The following is an 18,555-nucleotide window of genomic DNA, read 5'->3' as shown; positions in this document are numbered from 1 at the left end:
GAAATGCATAAGTACATGCATTTTATTTGTGAAAACTGAAGTCGAGTGGTTTAAAATGTTCTAATTTGCTCACCTATTCATATAGTGCTGATAAGTGTGTAATAATAAATGATTCTGTACATCTTGTTTTCATGAGACCGAGGTGATGTCAGGCACAACTCATGTTTTGAGCAGAGGTGTAAAGCCTGTGTAGTACACAAGCAACTACAGACAGAAACACGCCAAGATAAAAGATGACAGGACACCTAGTGATTATACACACATCAGACGTCTGCTGCGCTCCCTCACCCTCCCTTGACACACACACACACAGACTTTTGAGTGTGTGCCAGTACTTTCCAGAGCAGATCTCAAGTTGTGTCTGGATGTGTCTTACCTCTGTACAAAGGCTCTGTACTGCATCTCTTCTCTGTTTCTCTCCCCCATCATCATGTCATCCATCTGACCTGCTCTGCTTGTGTTCCTTCACACGTCCTCTCTCTCAGAGACAGATAAAGGATCAGGGAATGACTTCAGGTCTGTTTTATAACAGGCACGTATGTCAGCCATTGTCTGCGCTGATAATGATAAATGTGAAGCCGCTCAGCAAATCTTAAGCAAATCCTCTAATAGTTGTCATCTTTGTAGTCAACAAGCACATACTTAATGCTTACATTCACTTGAACATTAGAACATTTGTACAAGATTATGTGCCTGTGTTGAATCCTCCATTGTATAGATGCACATACTGTACCAGCCTGAGCTGAAGTCGTGTATTTGTGACTTACAGTGTGTTAACCTCATATCTGCTTGTTGCTCACTTGGCTGGCACCAGCCTGAGACTTGACCAGATGCCAGGCAAACACAGGTTTCCTCTAGAGTTAGTGTCAAGATTGCATGTGTGTGTGTGTGTGTGTGTGAGAGAGAGAGAGAGAAAGAGAGAGAGAGAGAAAGAGGGTGTCCATGTGAAATCCTCCTCTGCACTGTTCCCAGCAGGCTTCCTGTCTACAGCTGGCCTCATAGCAGTGTCAGGCTGTGATAATGCACCGTCTTTGTCCGCCTTAATCAGTGAGTGTAGACCTGCAGAGAGCATCCAGGCACTGGCTGATACAGCAACCTGTCTCCCTATATACCTGTCAGCATTAAAAAGTGATGGAATGTCACAATTGTACAGCATGTGGGCAGCAGAGGAACCAAGTTATGGAGAAGGCTGACATGATGGCAGGCTCACATTGTTAAGATTTGTTCAGTAACAATGTATTATTATTTAAATCTACAAGTGAAGGAGAAGTATTTTTAGTCATTCAGTATGTGATTCAAGTGATAACAGCAGAGATGTAATTGACTGTGATAGCCAAGATATTACTTCATTATTTCTTCACAGAAAGCTCAGCTTTAAAAGAAATGTTTTCATTGGGAACGGTCCCTGTGTCCTGGGTTTAGCACCACCCAGGACGATTGTGATCGGTTTAAAGAAATATAAACAAGCTAGAGCATTTTTCCCCTGTACCAGAATGATGATGGGTGCAGTCAGACCTTTCTCCTTTCCCTGACACTGTAGTTCTGTGGCTATTCAAGACTAGTCTGTAGCCTGACAGCTAGCTAATTTCTATAAGCAGTAGCTATCAAAGCTAGTTTGCTAGCTTGACAATTGCCATGCCCACTGCTTTCCAAGGCCTTATGATTACTGATGTAATCAATTTAAATAAAACATACTTTAACCATACCCTAACTTTTTTAAAGCTCAGTAGCAATTATCAGATTTGCCAGTTAGCGTCGTTAGCTACTGATTATCTGGCCAAAGTTAGTTAAAATGAAATGATTCTTTGCGCAACGATAAATTATCTACAAGATATGTAAATGTTCTTGCAAAACACCTTGGTTCATCTTCTAAACCCCCTATCACCTGCTCAGGATCACAGTTGCCAAGTCCGCTTATTAAAAGCGACTTTGGCTTGTTTTTCTGTAAAGTCGCTTATAAATATTGGTAGTCGCAGGTCGCAGGTTTTTTGGGCTTGTTCTTCCTCGATCCTCTTCCTATTGTATTGTATGTCATATTGTTTTGAAGTCCTGGAACTAAAACAAAAAAGGATCATAACATATAAAAACAATAACAAATGTTAAACAAAATAAATATATGGATTCAGGATGATATTTATGTGTGTGCGCATGTGTAATGATATCTTTTTTTTTTTTTTTTTACCACGACCAGAGAAGTCACTTGTTTTGGGCTTGTTTTCATAGGCCCGCTTGCTTGTTTCTCTCGCAAGATCTGGCAACACTGCTCAGGATTGAGGCACAAATATAATGCCAGAAGAAATGGCTGCCGCAAGTATGCTCAAGGAGGGCGGGAAGCTGTGTGTAGCTCCCAGGTGTAAAAATGTTAAGCTGTATGAAGTAGGGGGCAACATATGAACAGAGAAATCACTAACTGTGCTAATTGTGGATGCTATCAGCTAGTTAGCTCAGTTTGTAGTGCAGCCAGCGTTCAGGACTGTGAACCCAGGGCAGGCTGGCTGGTATACTACTTTAAATATTTCTCTACACAGTACATATATATCATAATATCAAAACTGTAAATATATCCTAAAATTCCTACATGTTGTACCTTTAATCTAAAGCAGACGGATGCAGGAGAAGACTGAGCGTCTTTGTATCTTCTGGGGAATGTGAATATAAACCCTGTTTCCAAAGCTTGATGATCTGTGAGTGTTTTATGGAGCTTTTACATGTTGCTAAGTCGACTGTGTACATGTGGAGGAAGGATTAAAAACACCTGTTGTGGACAGACTTTAGATTGACAGCAGGACCCCTAGGTCTCCACTCTCCTCATACCATGTTTCCTCATATCAACACACTCACACCACAGGTCCCAGTGGCATGTAGGAGGAGAGATACACGTCAAAATCTCCAGTGGAATATGTGACGGCTGCTGCCGGTTGTCATGAAGGTTTATAAGGTTTATTATAACTCCCACACATAGCATGGTTATTCAGTCACACCAAGAGTCCATTAATGTATCACAGAATGACACACTATGTGTTCACTGCATGGTCCCAAGCTTCTCAGTGAGATCTGGAGTATTGAAATATGAGTAAATAATCATGTATTCAGTTAAGTGATGCTATACTTCCAACTGATGCTGGTCATAGTTGACCCCTGAATGATCTGCATTGGTAAGTGTCCAGATTTAGCCTGTAGCTGGGGCCTCTTGTCAGATCAGCTTGTTGGGACCCCTGCAGACAGCAGAGCCTGTTAACCTGTGGGCTTGCCTCGAGGTAATCCCCCTCCAACGGGATGTTTTCTCAACACCGAATCAGCTCTTGATCCAGATGTAGCTGTCTAATTGGGGGAGGGGGGGCGTCCATGATCTTTGGAAAAAATAGCTTTGGAAATGTTTTGTTTGACTTCAGAAGAAGGAGATTGGTCTCAACACATAAAAGAGCACTGCCTCCCTCAATTTTATTGAAAAAAATCAGAAAAAAACAGGAAAAAAAAGTGGTTTTCACTGAACAGTATCAGTGGATCACATTGGTTTCAATTTCTTGGATGTTGAAATGAAGTGGCTCACACTGTTTTCTTTAAATGCCCATTCACTATAATCAGATATCTGCACATGATGTCAGAATCTGTAGGCAATTGACAGTGTTCTGGTATCCACATTTACTTTGTATTCTAACAGTATTGAGCAGTCACATTTGAGCGTACTATTATTGTATGCAGGTAAACAGTCTGGAGAACAAAGGAGGCAGGACATGCTGGTCGAAATTCAATCTTGAGACCCATCAACTGTTATCCGATGACGATATAGCTTTTTATTAGCTTTTCAAAACTGTATCTGCATACATATGTAGCTGAATGAAAAAGTCATTTCTATGCTACATACAATCCTATTCTTTCATCTTAAGTTGCTTACCAGACCGTAAACAATGATAAACACACAGGAGAGGAAGTCAGTTGGCCTGCATGTGCGTTACCTGATTATCTGCAGGAAACACTGGCAAGTCGTGAAAAACTGGCTGTTCTACCAGGAGCTACGTGATCCTCATCAGACAATAGCTGATGGGTTGCCGGATAGTTAAATTGCCTAATTGTAAAAGTTCCGTTCTGGATAGGAGTTGGCTGCGGTGAGCTCACATAACACCATGTTGCAATACACCATCTTTCCAAAGAGATGGTTCCCATCAGTCCTCCAGCTACTTCATAAAACCTTTCTCCCAACCATTATACTAGTCTGGATCATTTCTGAAGCTCTGCTACAGGGGTGCCCATACTTTGTGCAAATTAGTACAAGGATCTCAATTTTCCTTTTTATGCACAGAAACCCAATAAACTAGAAAAACATTCAGAACATAAAGCAAGACAGCATGACCCAATTAATAGTTGTTTATATCTATTTCTCATAAAACATTCTTTTCACTAAAAACACTTTGTGGGTTATAATATATGTATATATCTATATATATATATATATATGTATATATATATATATATATATATATATATATATTCTATTCTTTTCTATTCTATTCTATATATGTACATGTCAAATGTATATTTGTATATACTTGTATATACAGTAGTCATTCACCTCAGAAGAGCCCACACATTTAGCTGTCGGGTGTCCTTCCCATCCTGGAGTCTTTCTTCCTCAGGAAGCGATAAGAGCTTTTGATGCTGTCTCTGTTTTTAGGACGGAAAAATGGGTACTGATTTGATGTCGACTTAATTTTCCAACAGAAACTAGTGAATGGGTGCTCTATTAGAGAATGATGCCACACTTCACTGCCGTTTCCTGTTCATTGTAATTAAGTTCCTGTTTCCCTCCTCCCAGTCCTGGCTGCCGCCGTTGGCCAGGAGCCTGACCACAGCCACGGCTGCGCCCATGGCAGCTGTTACCCAGCAACAGGGGACTTGCTGATTGGACGAGAGAAGAACCTGAAGGCCTCATCCACATGTGGGATGAGGAGAAAAGAGCCCTACTGCATTGTCAGTCATCTGCAGGTCAGTGTGTGTGTGTGTGTGTGTGTGTGTGTGAGAGAGAGAGATTGTGCTTGAACACATCTGTAATATAAGAATATAATATAATATAATATATAATATGATAAGAAGAAAAGTTTGAAATTGGTGCTCTCTGTCTTTCCATTCTATATGTGGTTCTGGGTGTCTCATTAACCCTGAAGTCATTCACCTAGGACTGTAACCTTTTCTTGTCCTGCTGCAGGACGAAAAGAAGTGTTTCGACTGTGACTCCAGACGGCCATACGACCCCGTGTACAACACCATCAATCACCGGATAGAGAACGTCATCACCGCCTTCAAACCTCACCGCAAGAAGTCCTGGTGGCAGTCTGAGAATGGTGAGGAGACGCCGCGGTCGCTTTTGTTCTGCACTGACACAGCTCATTAAAATGACTTAAAGAAATAGTTCTGATAAAAATTTAAATGACGATGGTTGAAATAGTAGCTCCTCGGTACGATCCGCAAAACCCGACAAATAATCTGTGACAGTTTCTTATAATGCATCCATTATGATTAGATTCCAGTCTATTCATTTCTTTGGACAGACTCTGTTTTTACTGCATTACTCTGGTACGGATGATGTATGTTGCAGTGAAAGTGTCAAATCTTTAGGATAAATAATAATTCATATATTTTAACATAACTCCCCATCACGTTTTGGTTAAGAAAGAAATGATTGGAAACCTGTCACTTAATTGTGCAATAAATAACAGTACTGATTCTTATTTTACACCCTGATAGCCAGCTGGTTGACAGTGGGATTTCCCTAAAATGTCAAAATGTTTTTCTAGTTTGGTTCTGTGAAACTTCTCTCTGCTGTGAAGATTTAGATGTTCGGCAAGCCTGCTATGCACCATCCAACAGGCATTAGATCAAAAAATTGACATTGTCATTTATTGTCATTGCACTTAACAAGTAGCAGGAGTGTTTGGTCACAGGCACATGACATAGGTGCAGGCCTGTCACAAAAAGAAAGTGATGCCTACACACATACTCAATGCCAAGGAAGTTTGGTGACGACAGTGTATTGATCCCACTTGCATCTTCATCAAGGTCAAACATTTTGGCCAGATGAATGAAATGTTGTTTTATTAAACTTCTGTGGAGCAAGTGTGTAGGTGTTACCTTCTTTTCATTGCACAGAATGAATGCTAGTGCAGGAAATGTAGTTTGGCATTCAACTTGATACTGATATATTTGAAATAAAGTGTCGGTAGCTGAGATACAGAACCCATGTACAGAATTTGTAATACAGTGTGATTTCAGCGTTCATTTTCTTGCCTACACCTTTTTACTGACCCCTTAAATTAAAACTGAAATTATTATTTTAATTGCATCAAAAGCATTCATTCCAAACAGGAAACTGCTCATATTGTTCATAACATTGGATATGGACAAACTTAAATGTTAAAGCTATTTATATTTGATAGAAGGCGCTACCGATGGTGGGAAAGGAGGGAGAAATTGATGGGCTATGATAAGACTGAGTATGGATATTAGGCAGAAATATTTAGATGGAAAAAAATGGCAAACCATCAAGATCCTCAAAGTTAATTGAAACCACCAGCAGTAAGTAACTGGTAACCATAGAACATTTTAAAAGCAGCATTAAACAGTCCCTCTCTCTCTCTCACACACACGGAGACACACACACACACACACACACATTGTGGCAACCATCCTCTGACCAGCTACAGATGGGCTTAATAACAGAGTAGGCCCTGCTCTGGCATCTCAACAGAGAGAAGGGGGTGGTGAGAGGGAGAGGAGGAAAGTAAAAGCTCTGATGGAAAGATAGAAGTGAGGCAATGTTCAGGACTGAGTGAAAGACAGTAGAGAGGGACAGGGGCAGGGAGAGGGACCAGTCTGAACTGAGGTATTTTCACACACAGTGACAATGAGTGACTGTGAACGAGGTCGGACACAAGGCTCATTTCAGCTGTTTGTGGGCCATGTTACTGTAATGTAAATGCTGTTGATGACAGCACTGTGCAGCAGAAGCACACCAAGAATAGAACAGAGAGAAACAGAAGACGATGAAGAAGGGGGACAGGAAGCAAAGTGACTATTTTTACCCCTGGTTGCTAGTGCTTCTGCCATGGCATCTTTGTGGTATTTCCATGGTGTTGGTGGCACAGTGAGCCCATTTGATATGGATTACAGTGGTTTGACTGTGTGCACTTATTTATTAAAGAGGGACATTTCATGGGAATACATGCAAACACACAGGCTGGCATTATAAGGCACTGGAAGTGAGTGTCAGCTAAACAGGTGCCTCCTGCCTTCTGTGTGTTAGTTGTGTGCAGTTTACATTACATTACAGTTTAGTATGCATGATTGGCCTGAAAAACTTTTCTATCAGCAGGATTCATTTACTCTTCTAACTCTCCTCTCTCTCTCTCTCTCTCTCTCTCTCTCTTCCTCTGCTATAGCTGTGTCACACCCTTCCTCCTCTTTCTTTTCCTCCTTGTTCCTTCCTGTGCCTTGTCAGCTGTTGATTTGTGGTTGATTGTGAAAGTGTTAGCTATTTGAAAATGCATTCGTTGTTCTAGTTTGGGAGACTGACCCATTCACTAACATATATATGACTGATGCTTCTCCATGTAATCCCACTGCACAAAAAATAAGCAAAAATATCCCAGGTGTGCGCCCGTGCAACCATGTCACATAATCACATAACTTACAGTATGCCTAACAGTTAGTTTGGCACATAAGAATTAATTTGACACAGCTGCTATTGTTTGTGCTGCTGGCTCAGGTGCGTGTGAGCTGACAAATCAGAGCATCCTTGGTATTCAGGAGGACGGGCCTTAAAGAGACAGGAGCTAAAACAGTGTTTCAGACAGAGAATACAGAGACGCAGCACATAGCAGTATGAGAAAACCGATGCTTTTTGAAGCATGTAAACCTATTCTTGTAGTAACACAAAATAAAATAATGAACCTAAACATGAGCACTATATGTCTTCTGTTAAACGGTTGGTCAGCCATATAGCTAGCATGGGATACCATCTACTGCATTTCTCCTTTGCTTCATAATACTCCCCAACTCTGGTGGGCTTTTACTAACATGCCTCAGGACGGTACTGTGAGACGCACACATCACACTGTCATTACCTGTGGGTTATAAATGTTAATAAGGTGATTCCCCACAATACATGGATGTGTGTGGGCACGTGTGTTTTTGCAAAACATGTAACTGAGACAGCATCAAAATCAAGTTCTCTCTTCTTCTTTTTTTTTCAAGAAAAAGCTGTGGTGTGGTTTGTCTTCAAATCACCAGTTTAAATATACAGTGTTATACAAAATTCATGTGGTGCATTAGTATGCAGGAATGGGAAATTCCTTTTGGCTTTGTACTCAGTGTGTAATACAAGAACACAGAGAGAAGAACAAGAGTGAAAGTGGTCCTCGGAGTAACTTCGCCCTCAGAACATTTGGTGCTCTACAACTCAGGAAGTATGTGGGCTTTTCCGACATGCTCTCTAAATTTCTCCTGCCAAGACTGAATGCCTTTTCCTGTCAAGATGTCTTACCTCAAGCCAAAAGCACAGTTGGTACTCCACTTACTGCAGCTCGCCATTATTCCCCGTCACCCATCTGTCAGAAATTGATGACAGAGATGGAAAGCATGGAGTGCAAGCGGTTTGTGAAGTGATAGTTATTAAAAGTAAAATGTTGGCTTTATATAAATTAAACATCTGTGTGTGTGTGTGTGTGTGTCTCTCTCTCTCCCAGGAAAGTCGGATGTCTTTATCCAGCTGGATCTGGAAGCAGAGTTTCATTTTACTCACCTGATTATGACCTTCAAGGTAGGATAGAGGTTCTTGTCATCAGCTCATTAACCTGTATTGAGTAGTCGCAGTAAAAAGTGATTTTGCACTGTTTTGTATTTTTTTTTAAAACCTCAAAGAGTTTTTGTCTGAGACTTTCTTCTTTTGCAGACTTTCCGCCCTGCAGCCATGCTGATTGAGCGGTCAGCAGATTTTGGTCGTACCTGGCAGATTTACCGCTACTTTTCCCACGACTGCGCTACTACCTTCCGCGGAGTGTCCCAGGGTCCTTTGCGGAACATTAATGATGTCATCTGTGAGTCACGCTACTCTGACATTGAGCCGTCGACGGAGGGAGAGGTGAGTGATTTATAAAAGTAGCTACCCAAAATGGGGTCAAGGTCACAAAAGCTTATTGTACTTCAGTGAAAAAAATGTGATTTTATTTCATAATACTGTATTTAAACATGTTATTTTTTGTCCGCTGTGGCCCCACAATCACAGCCTGACCCAGCCTGAAACACACGTATTTGTCTTGTTGAGAATTTGATGAAAAAGATCAAACCACTCTTCCTGTCTTTGCACTCTCAGTAGAACATAAATACAAGAAGCAGGTGGAAACAGTTAGCCTGGTTCTGTCCAAATTAAATTCTTCTTGTTTTGTTTGTTTTGGCTGTTGTAAATTAATTACACAAATGCTATATATTTTCATAAATACTAAAAGTCAGAGCCGTTGGTTGGCTGATTTTTTTAAAAACTTTGGAGATTTAAACTTTTGTAGTCAGGCTAGCTGTTTCTTAACTTGCTTGCAGCTGGATTTGTGATCTCAAGAATCTGTCTTGACAGGCTACAAGCTATAGACTTCTGCCTGGACACACCAATCTGTGTACTATGAAGAACTCCTGGCAACTACAAGCTGGTGTTGTTTAGTTGTGATGACCAGCGAGAGAACTGTTCGTTTAAAAACAATATGACGACATGGCAGCTCCTCCAGTGGTTAGCTATGGCATCAGTTACACCAGAAGACTACATTTTATTAATAGAACAGCAAAGAACAGCGCTGACTTTCTCTCTTGACTGACTTTGGCAAGAGTGTGATGCGCCAACAGGCTCAGCTGGTGGTAGTTTTCCTACTGTTGATCTGATTGGTTGGAGTAAGCCCAAAACAGACCAAATGTCAGGTAAAGCTGTTTCCATTATTTCCTGTCCTTATGCTAAGCTAAGCTAACCATCTGCTGGCTCGAGCTTATTTTTTATCATAAAGAAATCAGACAGTTTTGATCTCATCCAACTTTCAGCAAGAAGACGAAAAGGAGCCTATTTTCAAAACTGTTCCTTGAAAGCTAGACTTCAGTAGCATGTCACATGATTATTTCCCAGTTCAATCCTCATTCCAGTGACATTTCAATTTCCAGGTCAGGCATTTGAAAGCAAAGAAACACAGAGGACAAAAAACACAGTACATATCCAAAGAACAACCAAGATCCTCAGTGCATACATTAAAGTGCACAGTCTGATTCACACTCACGCTGCATACTAACTCGATCATTATTCCAAGATAGTTCAAATATTAAATGTGTTTGTATAATATGTGTGTCCTGGCCTAGGTTATCTACAGAGTGTTGGATCCAGCCATCAGGATTATGGATCCATACAGCCCGAACATCCAGAGTAGGTCACACTCGTATTTTGAACAGCACAATGATGATAATGCTACAGGGTTATGCAACACACCAAGTTCATGTTAGACAAGCATGAATACCTTGTTTATGAGGGTCCATGTTGGTGTGTCAATGCTGCTGTGCAGGCGGAAGGCTCTTTGATGTCAGGAATTAGCATATAAATCCTTGATGTGTATTTCACATGCGTACTCATTTGGTGGTCACCTAAAAAAAAAGATAAAATTGTATATGTTTCCATGCAGTGACAGACCTTCCTGCATTATCGAGATTGTTTCTGCTTTCATTTCACTGACGCAACATCTGTGTCTCCTTATGTTACTCTGTGTCATGACTCAAACCGAGTAATGTACCTGGTTGATTACAGGGCTTCCCGCTCCTGTGAGTTCTGACTAATATCTCATTTCCAGCACCACATCTGAATCCATGAGGCAGCTAACACTAGCTAGAACTCCCCTTTTTGTCCCATTTTCAAGTGTGTGGGAGCTTCCAATGACTAGCAGGGGCTGAAATCACAAAAACAAAATGTCTGTTGGGAATCACTGCTAATGCTAATGCTAGCCATCTAGGCTGACTAACTAGCCTCCACCTGTCCAGGTGGATCACATAGTTAGCAGCCCTGTGGGCCCTTCAAAGGGTAAAGGGTCAGACATCTTTAAACAGACAGACCCACATCCAAAGTTGAAAAGAACTTCTTGTATCAACATGTGTAGGCTTTACAGGCGTTCTTTGGTCAGAAGTGCAATACAGAAGTTGATATAACACTGTATTTTCTATCTGAAAAAAACAGTACCTGCATTATAATGGTCTATTTCTATCATTTTCCTTTGCAAGCTATCGTCACACTGGTCCCAATGAATCAACCTCCAGTCGATACAATTAGCTCTTTTTACCCAGCTGTAACACATTACAGGCTGTAACAGCCCGTCTCCCTGGGGTGTGAAACATGGCCCTGCTGTGTGGAAGACATGAGAGATGTGAAAAGCAGCTGTTCTTCTCCCACACAGCCCCACTGTCCGAGCCCTCGTGTTTAGACTGGCAGGACATAAGAGCGTTTCCCAGAAACACGAGCGCGGTGTCCAATGCAGCAGCCGAGGTTGTCTTGTTCTGTTGTCTGTCTCACTAGAACTGACCCACGTGAAGACCCCTGACCCCCTCACAGCTGAACAATCCATATTTACTGTCTGCTGTTGTCAAGACAATGAATCAACATCCGAAGACATTTAGTAGAGTTTAGCCAGGCGTTTAACTAGTAGAGTAGTGATAGAGATTATTCACAACCTCAGAGAAAGCGTTTCAGGGAGGCTCAGCTGGGAACAAGTAGTCCTTAAGAATATTTTTTCTGTCTGAATGTTCTCTCTTGGTTCTCTGTGCTTGAACAAACTAGGAAGTTGTTACATTCTTATTCCCAGCAGCTGGATGTTTTCAATTAAAGATGCAAATTTTAGTTGACAACTTCATAAAATTATCATCAGACTGTGAAGTTAGCATAGCCAGCTAGCCCCAGCTGGTCCTGCTCTTACACTCCACAGGTCTTGGCAGCTAACTGCCCTGGTAACTGAGCTGAGGCATCATGAGGATCCCAATTAGGTTGTTTTTTTGATGGTGTGATCATGTTTTCGTCTCAGATTAGCAAAAAACATTTTGAACTTCCCCTTTTACACACAAAAGTCTGATTAAACTGAAAAAAGAAAAAGTAATAGAAGGTAAATCAGCTCTGTCTCTCTGAATAAGGAAATGCTAGAACACTAAAACACCAAACTAAGATGTTGAACATGTCAAACATCATACCAGCTAAACCTCATGTAGCATGTAGCTCAAAGCATCGTTGTGCCTACATGAAATACAGTCTGACAGAAAAGAAAACTTAACTGATCACTATATTTTTTTTTATTTGAAATTGTTTTGCCTGCTTTTAGATTTCAGGAAATCAATTTATTGATTACAACCCAGCAGAAGACAACTTGATGTCGAATTTCCATTTTTAGACGCTGTAAAAAAAGATTGGGTCACAAATGTCTCTCCCCTCGCCTCTTTTTTTACATTAAGTTAGATGGAATTGGTAATAAATGTCAGTCTCAGGTTCAGCCTGTGGGTTCGTGAAAGCTGTTGCAGTTGCTGCCGGCTGAGATGTAGGACTGTTTTAATAGTCTGCTGTTACAGCAGGGGGGGAAACAGACATCGTCTCAGTGCAGTGGAACTGAAGAGATTAGCTCTTGTCTGTCAGAGAGGGATTCTATTACTGCAGATAAAGTCAGCGGGGTACAGTCATAGTTTGGAAAATGAAGGCTATGAAACATTTGATCCTTCTTACCGTAACACTGCTGCTCCGACTCCAGCAGGATTTAAAATGACAGGTCACTCAGGAAGCTTAAAGTTTTTAAATGCCAGTCATGACCAAATTATTTCCTTTTTTGGGAGAGAAGAAGAGTTTGAATAGGACCCCATGCAGGCTGCAGCTGCTCTGATGCAAATGTTCACAATACTAATAATTACATTCATCAGGCTGATCATATTATAATCTGCCTTATTAACTAATCTAGCGTTGGAAGAAGAGTTATTTTTATTTCCACTCTAAACCAGTGTTTTAAAGACAGTATTATTGGTTGTAATTTGTATTCTGCCTGTGGGTCACTGTTAGAATTAATCCTTGTAGTGTTGGCATATTTCCTCTGCTCTCTGCATGGGAAAGTAGGCGCATGGGAAGCACAACAGTGTAGTTTATGACACAGAGGAGAAAGGTGTGTGCCCCCGTGAAAATGTGTGGGAAGTTTGTTGGTATGCTTGCGTGTTTTGGCACAGCTGCAATAGTTTGTCTGTGTGTTGATGACTACCAATGAACAGCTGGACTGTAACAGCCAAGGAGGTTCTGACCGTGGCTGCTCCGGCAGATTGACAGGACAAAAAGATAGACAAATCTCCCTGGTAAGGCGTTATCTATCTCCTTCTTAGGAATTGTCTCCCTGTGAGGATAGTTTGAGAGGGAGACTCATTCCAACACCACATTCCATTATTGTCCATCATTTTCGGACGTTCCCTTTAGTGGGAGTGTTCCTGAAACTCACAAATGGCATCTCGCTTGATATATGGAGAGACTGTCAAGTTCATTTAGACACCTACGCCAAGGAACTGTCTATTTATAGCAGGTGGTGCATTTGGCTGTGAATGTTCTGCAGCGAGCTTTCAAAAAATTCGATCAGCCGTAAGGATCCTTCTGGAGAACTTTTGTTGAAGAACAGCATACATTTTACTTGCAGTAAATACCAACATCAAAAATGAGGCACATAAGGAGGAGGTTGGGGTGGTGGAGGGAGCTGCAGCAACAAACGCTGTTTCCATGAAGGTATAAGCAGAGCAACAATGCAGGGTCCAATTTTACTGGCTGCGCTGCACACCTACATCAGTATCATTGGATGTAACAAATCAGCTGATAGCAACACATGAGCCAGTGATTTTGACACATGAATAAAATCGCTGATGCCAATCAGGTGATGCAAGCACAACTTCAGTTCTCTGCCTGAACTATTAATATTCTGCCTCTGAGTGGGCTGACAGAACTTCTTTTCAGATTTAGACAGAGAAGGTTGTGCAATCAAGCATTTCCTATCCAAGGTTGCCAGTCACTGGCACAATGAAAGTTCCGAGTTTTCACATTTTGTTATGGGGCTTTTATTGACAATTCCAGTGGTGCAACTCTCGAGATGGCAACGATGGTTGGTCAGTCTATTATCTGGTTGGTCGGTAGGTCGCTCAATAACTATGGATTGAAAGGATTACCGTGGAACCATAAACCTAGCCTGGAGAATGTCTCCTAATTTTTGGTTATCCCCTAACTTTTCATCCAGGACCACCAGCAGGATCAATTTTGGTCTTCAGTATGACTCTTAAGGAATGATCTTATCTATGAGCAAAGTCTGGACCTAACAAAAGTGATTTTCCTGCTGTTAGACCATGCATCTGCATCCAAGCCCGTGGTGAACTGCACATAAGCTTTTTGAGCAATGTGTTCTGGTGCTGAGAAACCTCCCTCTTGTATGTTCCTGGTGGAAGATAAAACATGAGAAAGTGCCCTCTAGGGTGCCCTTCCTGTGGCCAAAATGTGGTGGAGACCCCTCTCTTCACTATAAATGCATCAAGTCTTCCCCGCCCATCAAACATCCTGATTCCGTTGCTTTTCCCATCAGTTTGAGTTGTATTGCTTTTAGTGAAAGTAAGCAAATCTAAGATGGTTAACATGGAAAACATTATACCTGCTACTCAATGTAACCTCAAGTAGCCCAAAACTCTGAGGACTAACTAATCCTCAGATCATCCCGCCGTTCACCCGTAATACTTTGCCACACACACATAGTTCTGTCATGCTCCACTGGCCTTTCACTTCCTCTTGCTGGGGCAACAGGACTTTTGTGCAGTGTGTATGTATGGCAGTGTGTGTGTTTGTTTGTACTTCAAACCCATTTTTTAGCATCTTTTACATTACCAACATTCTGAGAGCACGGGTCCTATTATACCAGACAACTTCAACTGAACTACTCATTCTGAATACAAACCTGCTTTCTGTTCCTCTTTCACTTATTCTCTTCATGTCCTCTCCCCAAACAGACCAGCTGAAGATCACCAACTTGAGAGTGAACTTCACCAAGCTTCACACACTAGGAGACAACTTGCTGGACCCCAGAGCTGAAATCAAAGAAAAGTATTACTATGCCATATATGAGCTTGTCGTACGTGGAAACTGCTTTTGCTATGGCCACGCTTCGGAGTGCGCCCCTATCGATGGCATCAGGGATGATATAGAAGGAATGGTGAGTGATGAGGCTTCAGTTACAGGACAGAAAGCTTCTTAAGTAGCAGTTTTTTCCCCTCCTGTAATTTACTCTCATCATTTCAAAGCTCTTGGTTTTCCACCCTATATAGATTGCCTTAACTCCTGGACTGATCTCCTTTTTAAGGTTCACGGCAGGTGTGTGTGTAACCACAACACCAATGGTTTGAACTGTGAGCAATGTGATGACTTTTACAACGACCTGCCCTGGAGACCAGCTGAGGGACGCAACACCAACGCCTGCAAGAGTGAGTACAGAGGAGGAAGATGAGGGGAAATTAAATTCAATGTGAAAACATCACAGAATATAGAATGCAATAGAAACTGCCACTCAATTATTTGTCATCAGGCTTTCACTGATTGACAGTCTGGGATATTTACAGCTCTAGAAAGACAACCTGGGCTGCATCTGGGTGTGGATCGTAAACATTCAGTGGAAGTGAAATATCACAATGACAATGGAAACATGAACATGTGAGTTTGAAATTAATGTCTTTTTTCTAGAGTGTAACTGCAATAGCCACTCCAGTGTGTGTCACTTCGACATGGCGGTGTATCTGGCCACTGGAAACAGCAGCGGAGGAGTGTGTGACGACTGTCAGCACAACACCATGGGACGCAACTGTGAAATGTGCAAACCTTTCTATTATAAAGACCCTTTTAAGGATATCAGGGACCCACGAGTCTGCATAGGTTAGTGTGTCTTTGTTTTCCCTATCAGAGAATAAAAGTACTCTTTGAGGTTATACGGACCACAACAGGAAGATTTTGCACTTTGGCCTGCTGATTAGTTCTGCTTGTCAATACAGCAGCTACATGCACCCGCCTTCTCTGACTCATTACTCCATCAAATCTGAGCACCAAGACATGATAGTACACAAATTTTTCAGTGTGCCTTACACTTTCTTTAAAAATATATATATGTTTATATGTATTGTCTTTTTAACAAATAAAGTGCCATAACACAGTACAACACAACTCCCCCTGATGTCCATTTTGAAAACATTTTCAAAAATTGGTTTATGAATAATAAACAAGAAGCTCCTTATAGCTCCAGAACCTGTTTGAGAATCATGAAATTTTGAAGTTTGATTCAGTACCAATCTATTGCTGGATGAAAGTTGTCTGTACATGCATGGCTGCATTGCTGACAGTACCCCCCAAAATATCTCATTGTCACCTTTAAATCGTGCCCACTTGTATGTGTGACGATTCACAGTTGCACATACTCATATTTAATGCTGAAAGCTGAATATGCAAATCATGTGATTATAAAATGAATTTGAAACACTATGCAAGGATAGATGAAGAAAATAAGTACAATGACCACAGCATCGTCGTCATTTAAAGCAAAAGTTGGATTGTTTGGGTAAATGTGCGTGAAACCCGTAACATGCAAAGATATGCATCAAGTTTACCTTCCATGCATTAAAATTCTAACTACACCTGTCTGCACTGTAGCTTGTGACTGTGACCCAGATGGTTCCCAGAATGGAGGGATGTGCGACAGCCACACAGACCCTTCTCTCGGCATGGTAGGAGGTCAGTGCCGTTGCAAGGCCAATGTGGAGGGTCCGCGCTGCGACAAGTGTCGGAGCGGCTTCTTCGGCCTGAGTGCTGACAACCCCCAGGGCTGCCAACGTGAGTTCAGCTATCACTCAAACAAACAGATATGTTTTGATGACCCAAACAGATTTGAAAGCCTGCTATTTCCAACATAAATAATGAACCTGTTAATGCAATGAATAGTGTCATATTTCAGTCCTTACTGCAATACAAAGGGCACTGATAATCTTTGATTAATATCAATTTCTTGAAACCTTCCCCATCCTCAAGATGCAAAAGAGGTGGGGGACTTAGCACTGAGTAGTGCCTGCAGGTATTCCTCTCCAACAACCTCCGCCGAGAGGAGAGGGTAGATCAATATTTTCTAAACACAGAGCAAAGTTTCATTAAGTTTAAAACTTTCATGAATGAATCGAACAATGTTTGTTAAAGTGTTGTGAGGTGGAAAGTGATCATGTGTCTCAGTGGAAGTTTTGCCCTTGCCTACTAGGCTTTGTAGTGATTGCTCTTTTAGTCAGGGTCACATGAAGATTGATTTTAGAAATTGCTTAAAAAACATTTATTTATTCACCACTTTAAAACCCTGCTTTTCCCTGCGCTGCATTAACTATTCAAACTGTCTGTTGGAAACCTGACCAATTTCGCCCTCGCCCTGTTCCACCAGCTTGCCGTTGTGACCATAGAGGAACAGTGTCAGGAAGCTCTCAGTGCGACCCAGTCAGTGGAGATTGCTTCTGCAAGCGTCTTGTCACTGGACGCAGCTGTGACCAGTGTTTGGTAAGACAGTGCAGAAAAAACTTGTCGACTTTCTTTCTCTATCTCTCTCTCCTCACCACTGACTCTCAACAAACAACAACAGTCAACGAGCCCTATTGGTGGTAATATGACAGTGAACAAAAAACCTGTTCCTGATGACCCATAGATAGTGCTTTCAAGACTTTGTCTGCTCATTTTTCTGATACTTTATTGTCTGATGTTTGAAACTAAACACAATTCAATTAAATTTCAATGTAAGAATTATATTGCATTGCCTTACATATCACTTAATGGTCCACATCAATTATTTCCCTTTTCCACATTTTCTCTTTGCTTCCATGTTACTGCTCCTATTCTTCACCCTGTTTCTCATATTTTCCTCCCACCCTTTCTGCTCAGCAGCCCAGGATGCTAGCTGATGATCAGCTTCCTGTTATAATTCAACCTCTTGTCCCAAACCTACTCAGCCAGGAATAGTGTATGCAGGAATGTGAGCTCCTGCCTGGGCCCTGTGTCTAAATTTAACTGGGGGATTTGAGGCTTGTCCGGTTGGTGTGGTTTACAGCGGGCCTAAAATGGTCAGGATCTGGACCTGGTCATAAAGTGGATCCTGTCTTCTGATGAACCTCATTTTAGTAGCAATAGTGTGATGTCAACCGTCGACAGAAACAGTACCTCACTGTGGTAAAAGTGTATTTAACAATGAAACAAATTAGATAAAAGAAGAGATACCAGTTAAGTGTTAAGGTATTGTCATTGCTGCCTTACACTTTCTCTTGTTCACATCCTGGAACAGACCACTGTCTGAGTATAAAGTGACCATATTCTTATGTAATACTAAGAGAAAAGCCACAAATGTTTTTGCAAAGTACAAAAAACATCAGCAAAAATAAACTCAAGAAAAAAATATTAAAATTGCTGACTGCTAAAAAATCCATTATTCTCACTGTCAAGTC

The 18,555-nt window shown here is 41.3% G+C and overlaps 1 protein-coding gene across 2 annotated transcripts in view; it reads left to right on the top strand.

The window, feature by feature from the left end:
* lamb2 (laminin, beta 2 (laminin S)) overlaps positions 1–18,555 on the top strand; it is a 50,174-nt gene that overhangs the window by 12,008 nt on the left and 19,611 nt on the right. For both annotated transcript variants that reach the window (XM_030423546.1, XM_030423545.1), the window contains exons 3-12: positions 4,814–4,983; positions 5,204–5,339; positions 8,739–8,812; positions 8,945–9,133; positions 10,381–10,444; positions 15,055–15,257; positions 15,405–15,525; positions 15,782–15,970; positions 16,739–16,918; positions 17,508–17,620. In XM_030423546.1, coding sequence (XP_030279406.1) covers positions 4,814–4,983; positions 5,204–5,339; positions 8,739–8,812; positions 8,945–9,133; positions 10,381–10,444; positions 15,055–15,257; positions 15,405–15,525; positions 15,782–15,970; positions 16,739–16,918; positions 17,508–17,620 — 1,439 coding nt within the window. The remainder of the gene's footprint in view (positions 1–4,813; positions 4,984–5,203; positions 5,340–8,738; positions 8,813–8,944; positions 9,134–10,380; positions 10,445–15,054; positions 15,258–15,404; positions 15,526–15,781; positions 15,971–16,738; positions 16,919–17,507; positions 17,621–18,555) is intronic.

Source organism: Sparus aurata, chromosome 7 (genome assembly GCF_900880675.1).
Source record: "Sparus aurata chromosome 7, fSpaAur1.1, whole genome shotgun sequence".
NCBI lineage: Eukaryota > Metazoa > Chordata > Actinopteri > Spariformes > Sparidae > Sparus > Sparus aurata.
This window is presented reverse-complemented; position numbering and strand designations above follow the sequence as displayed.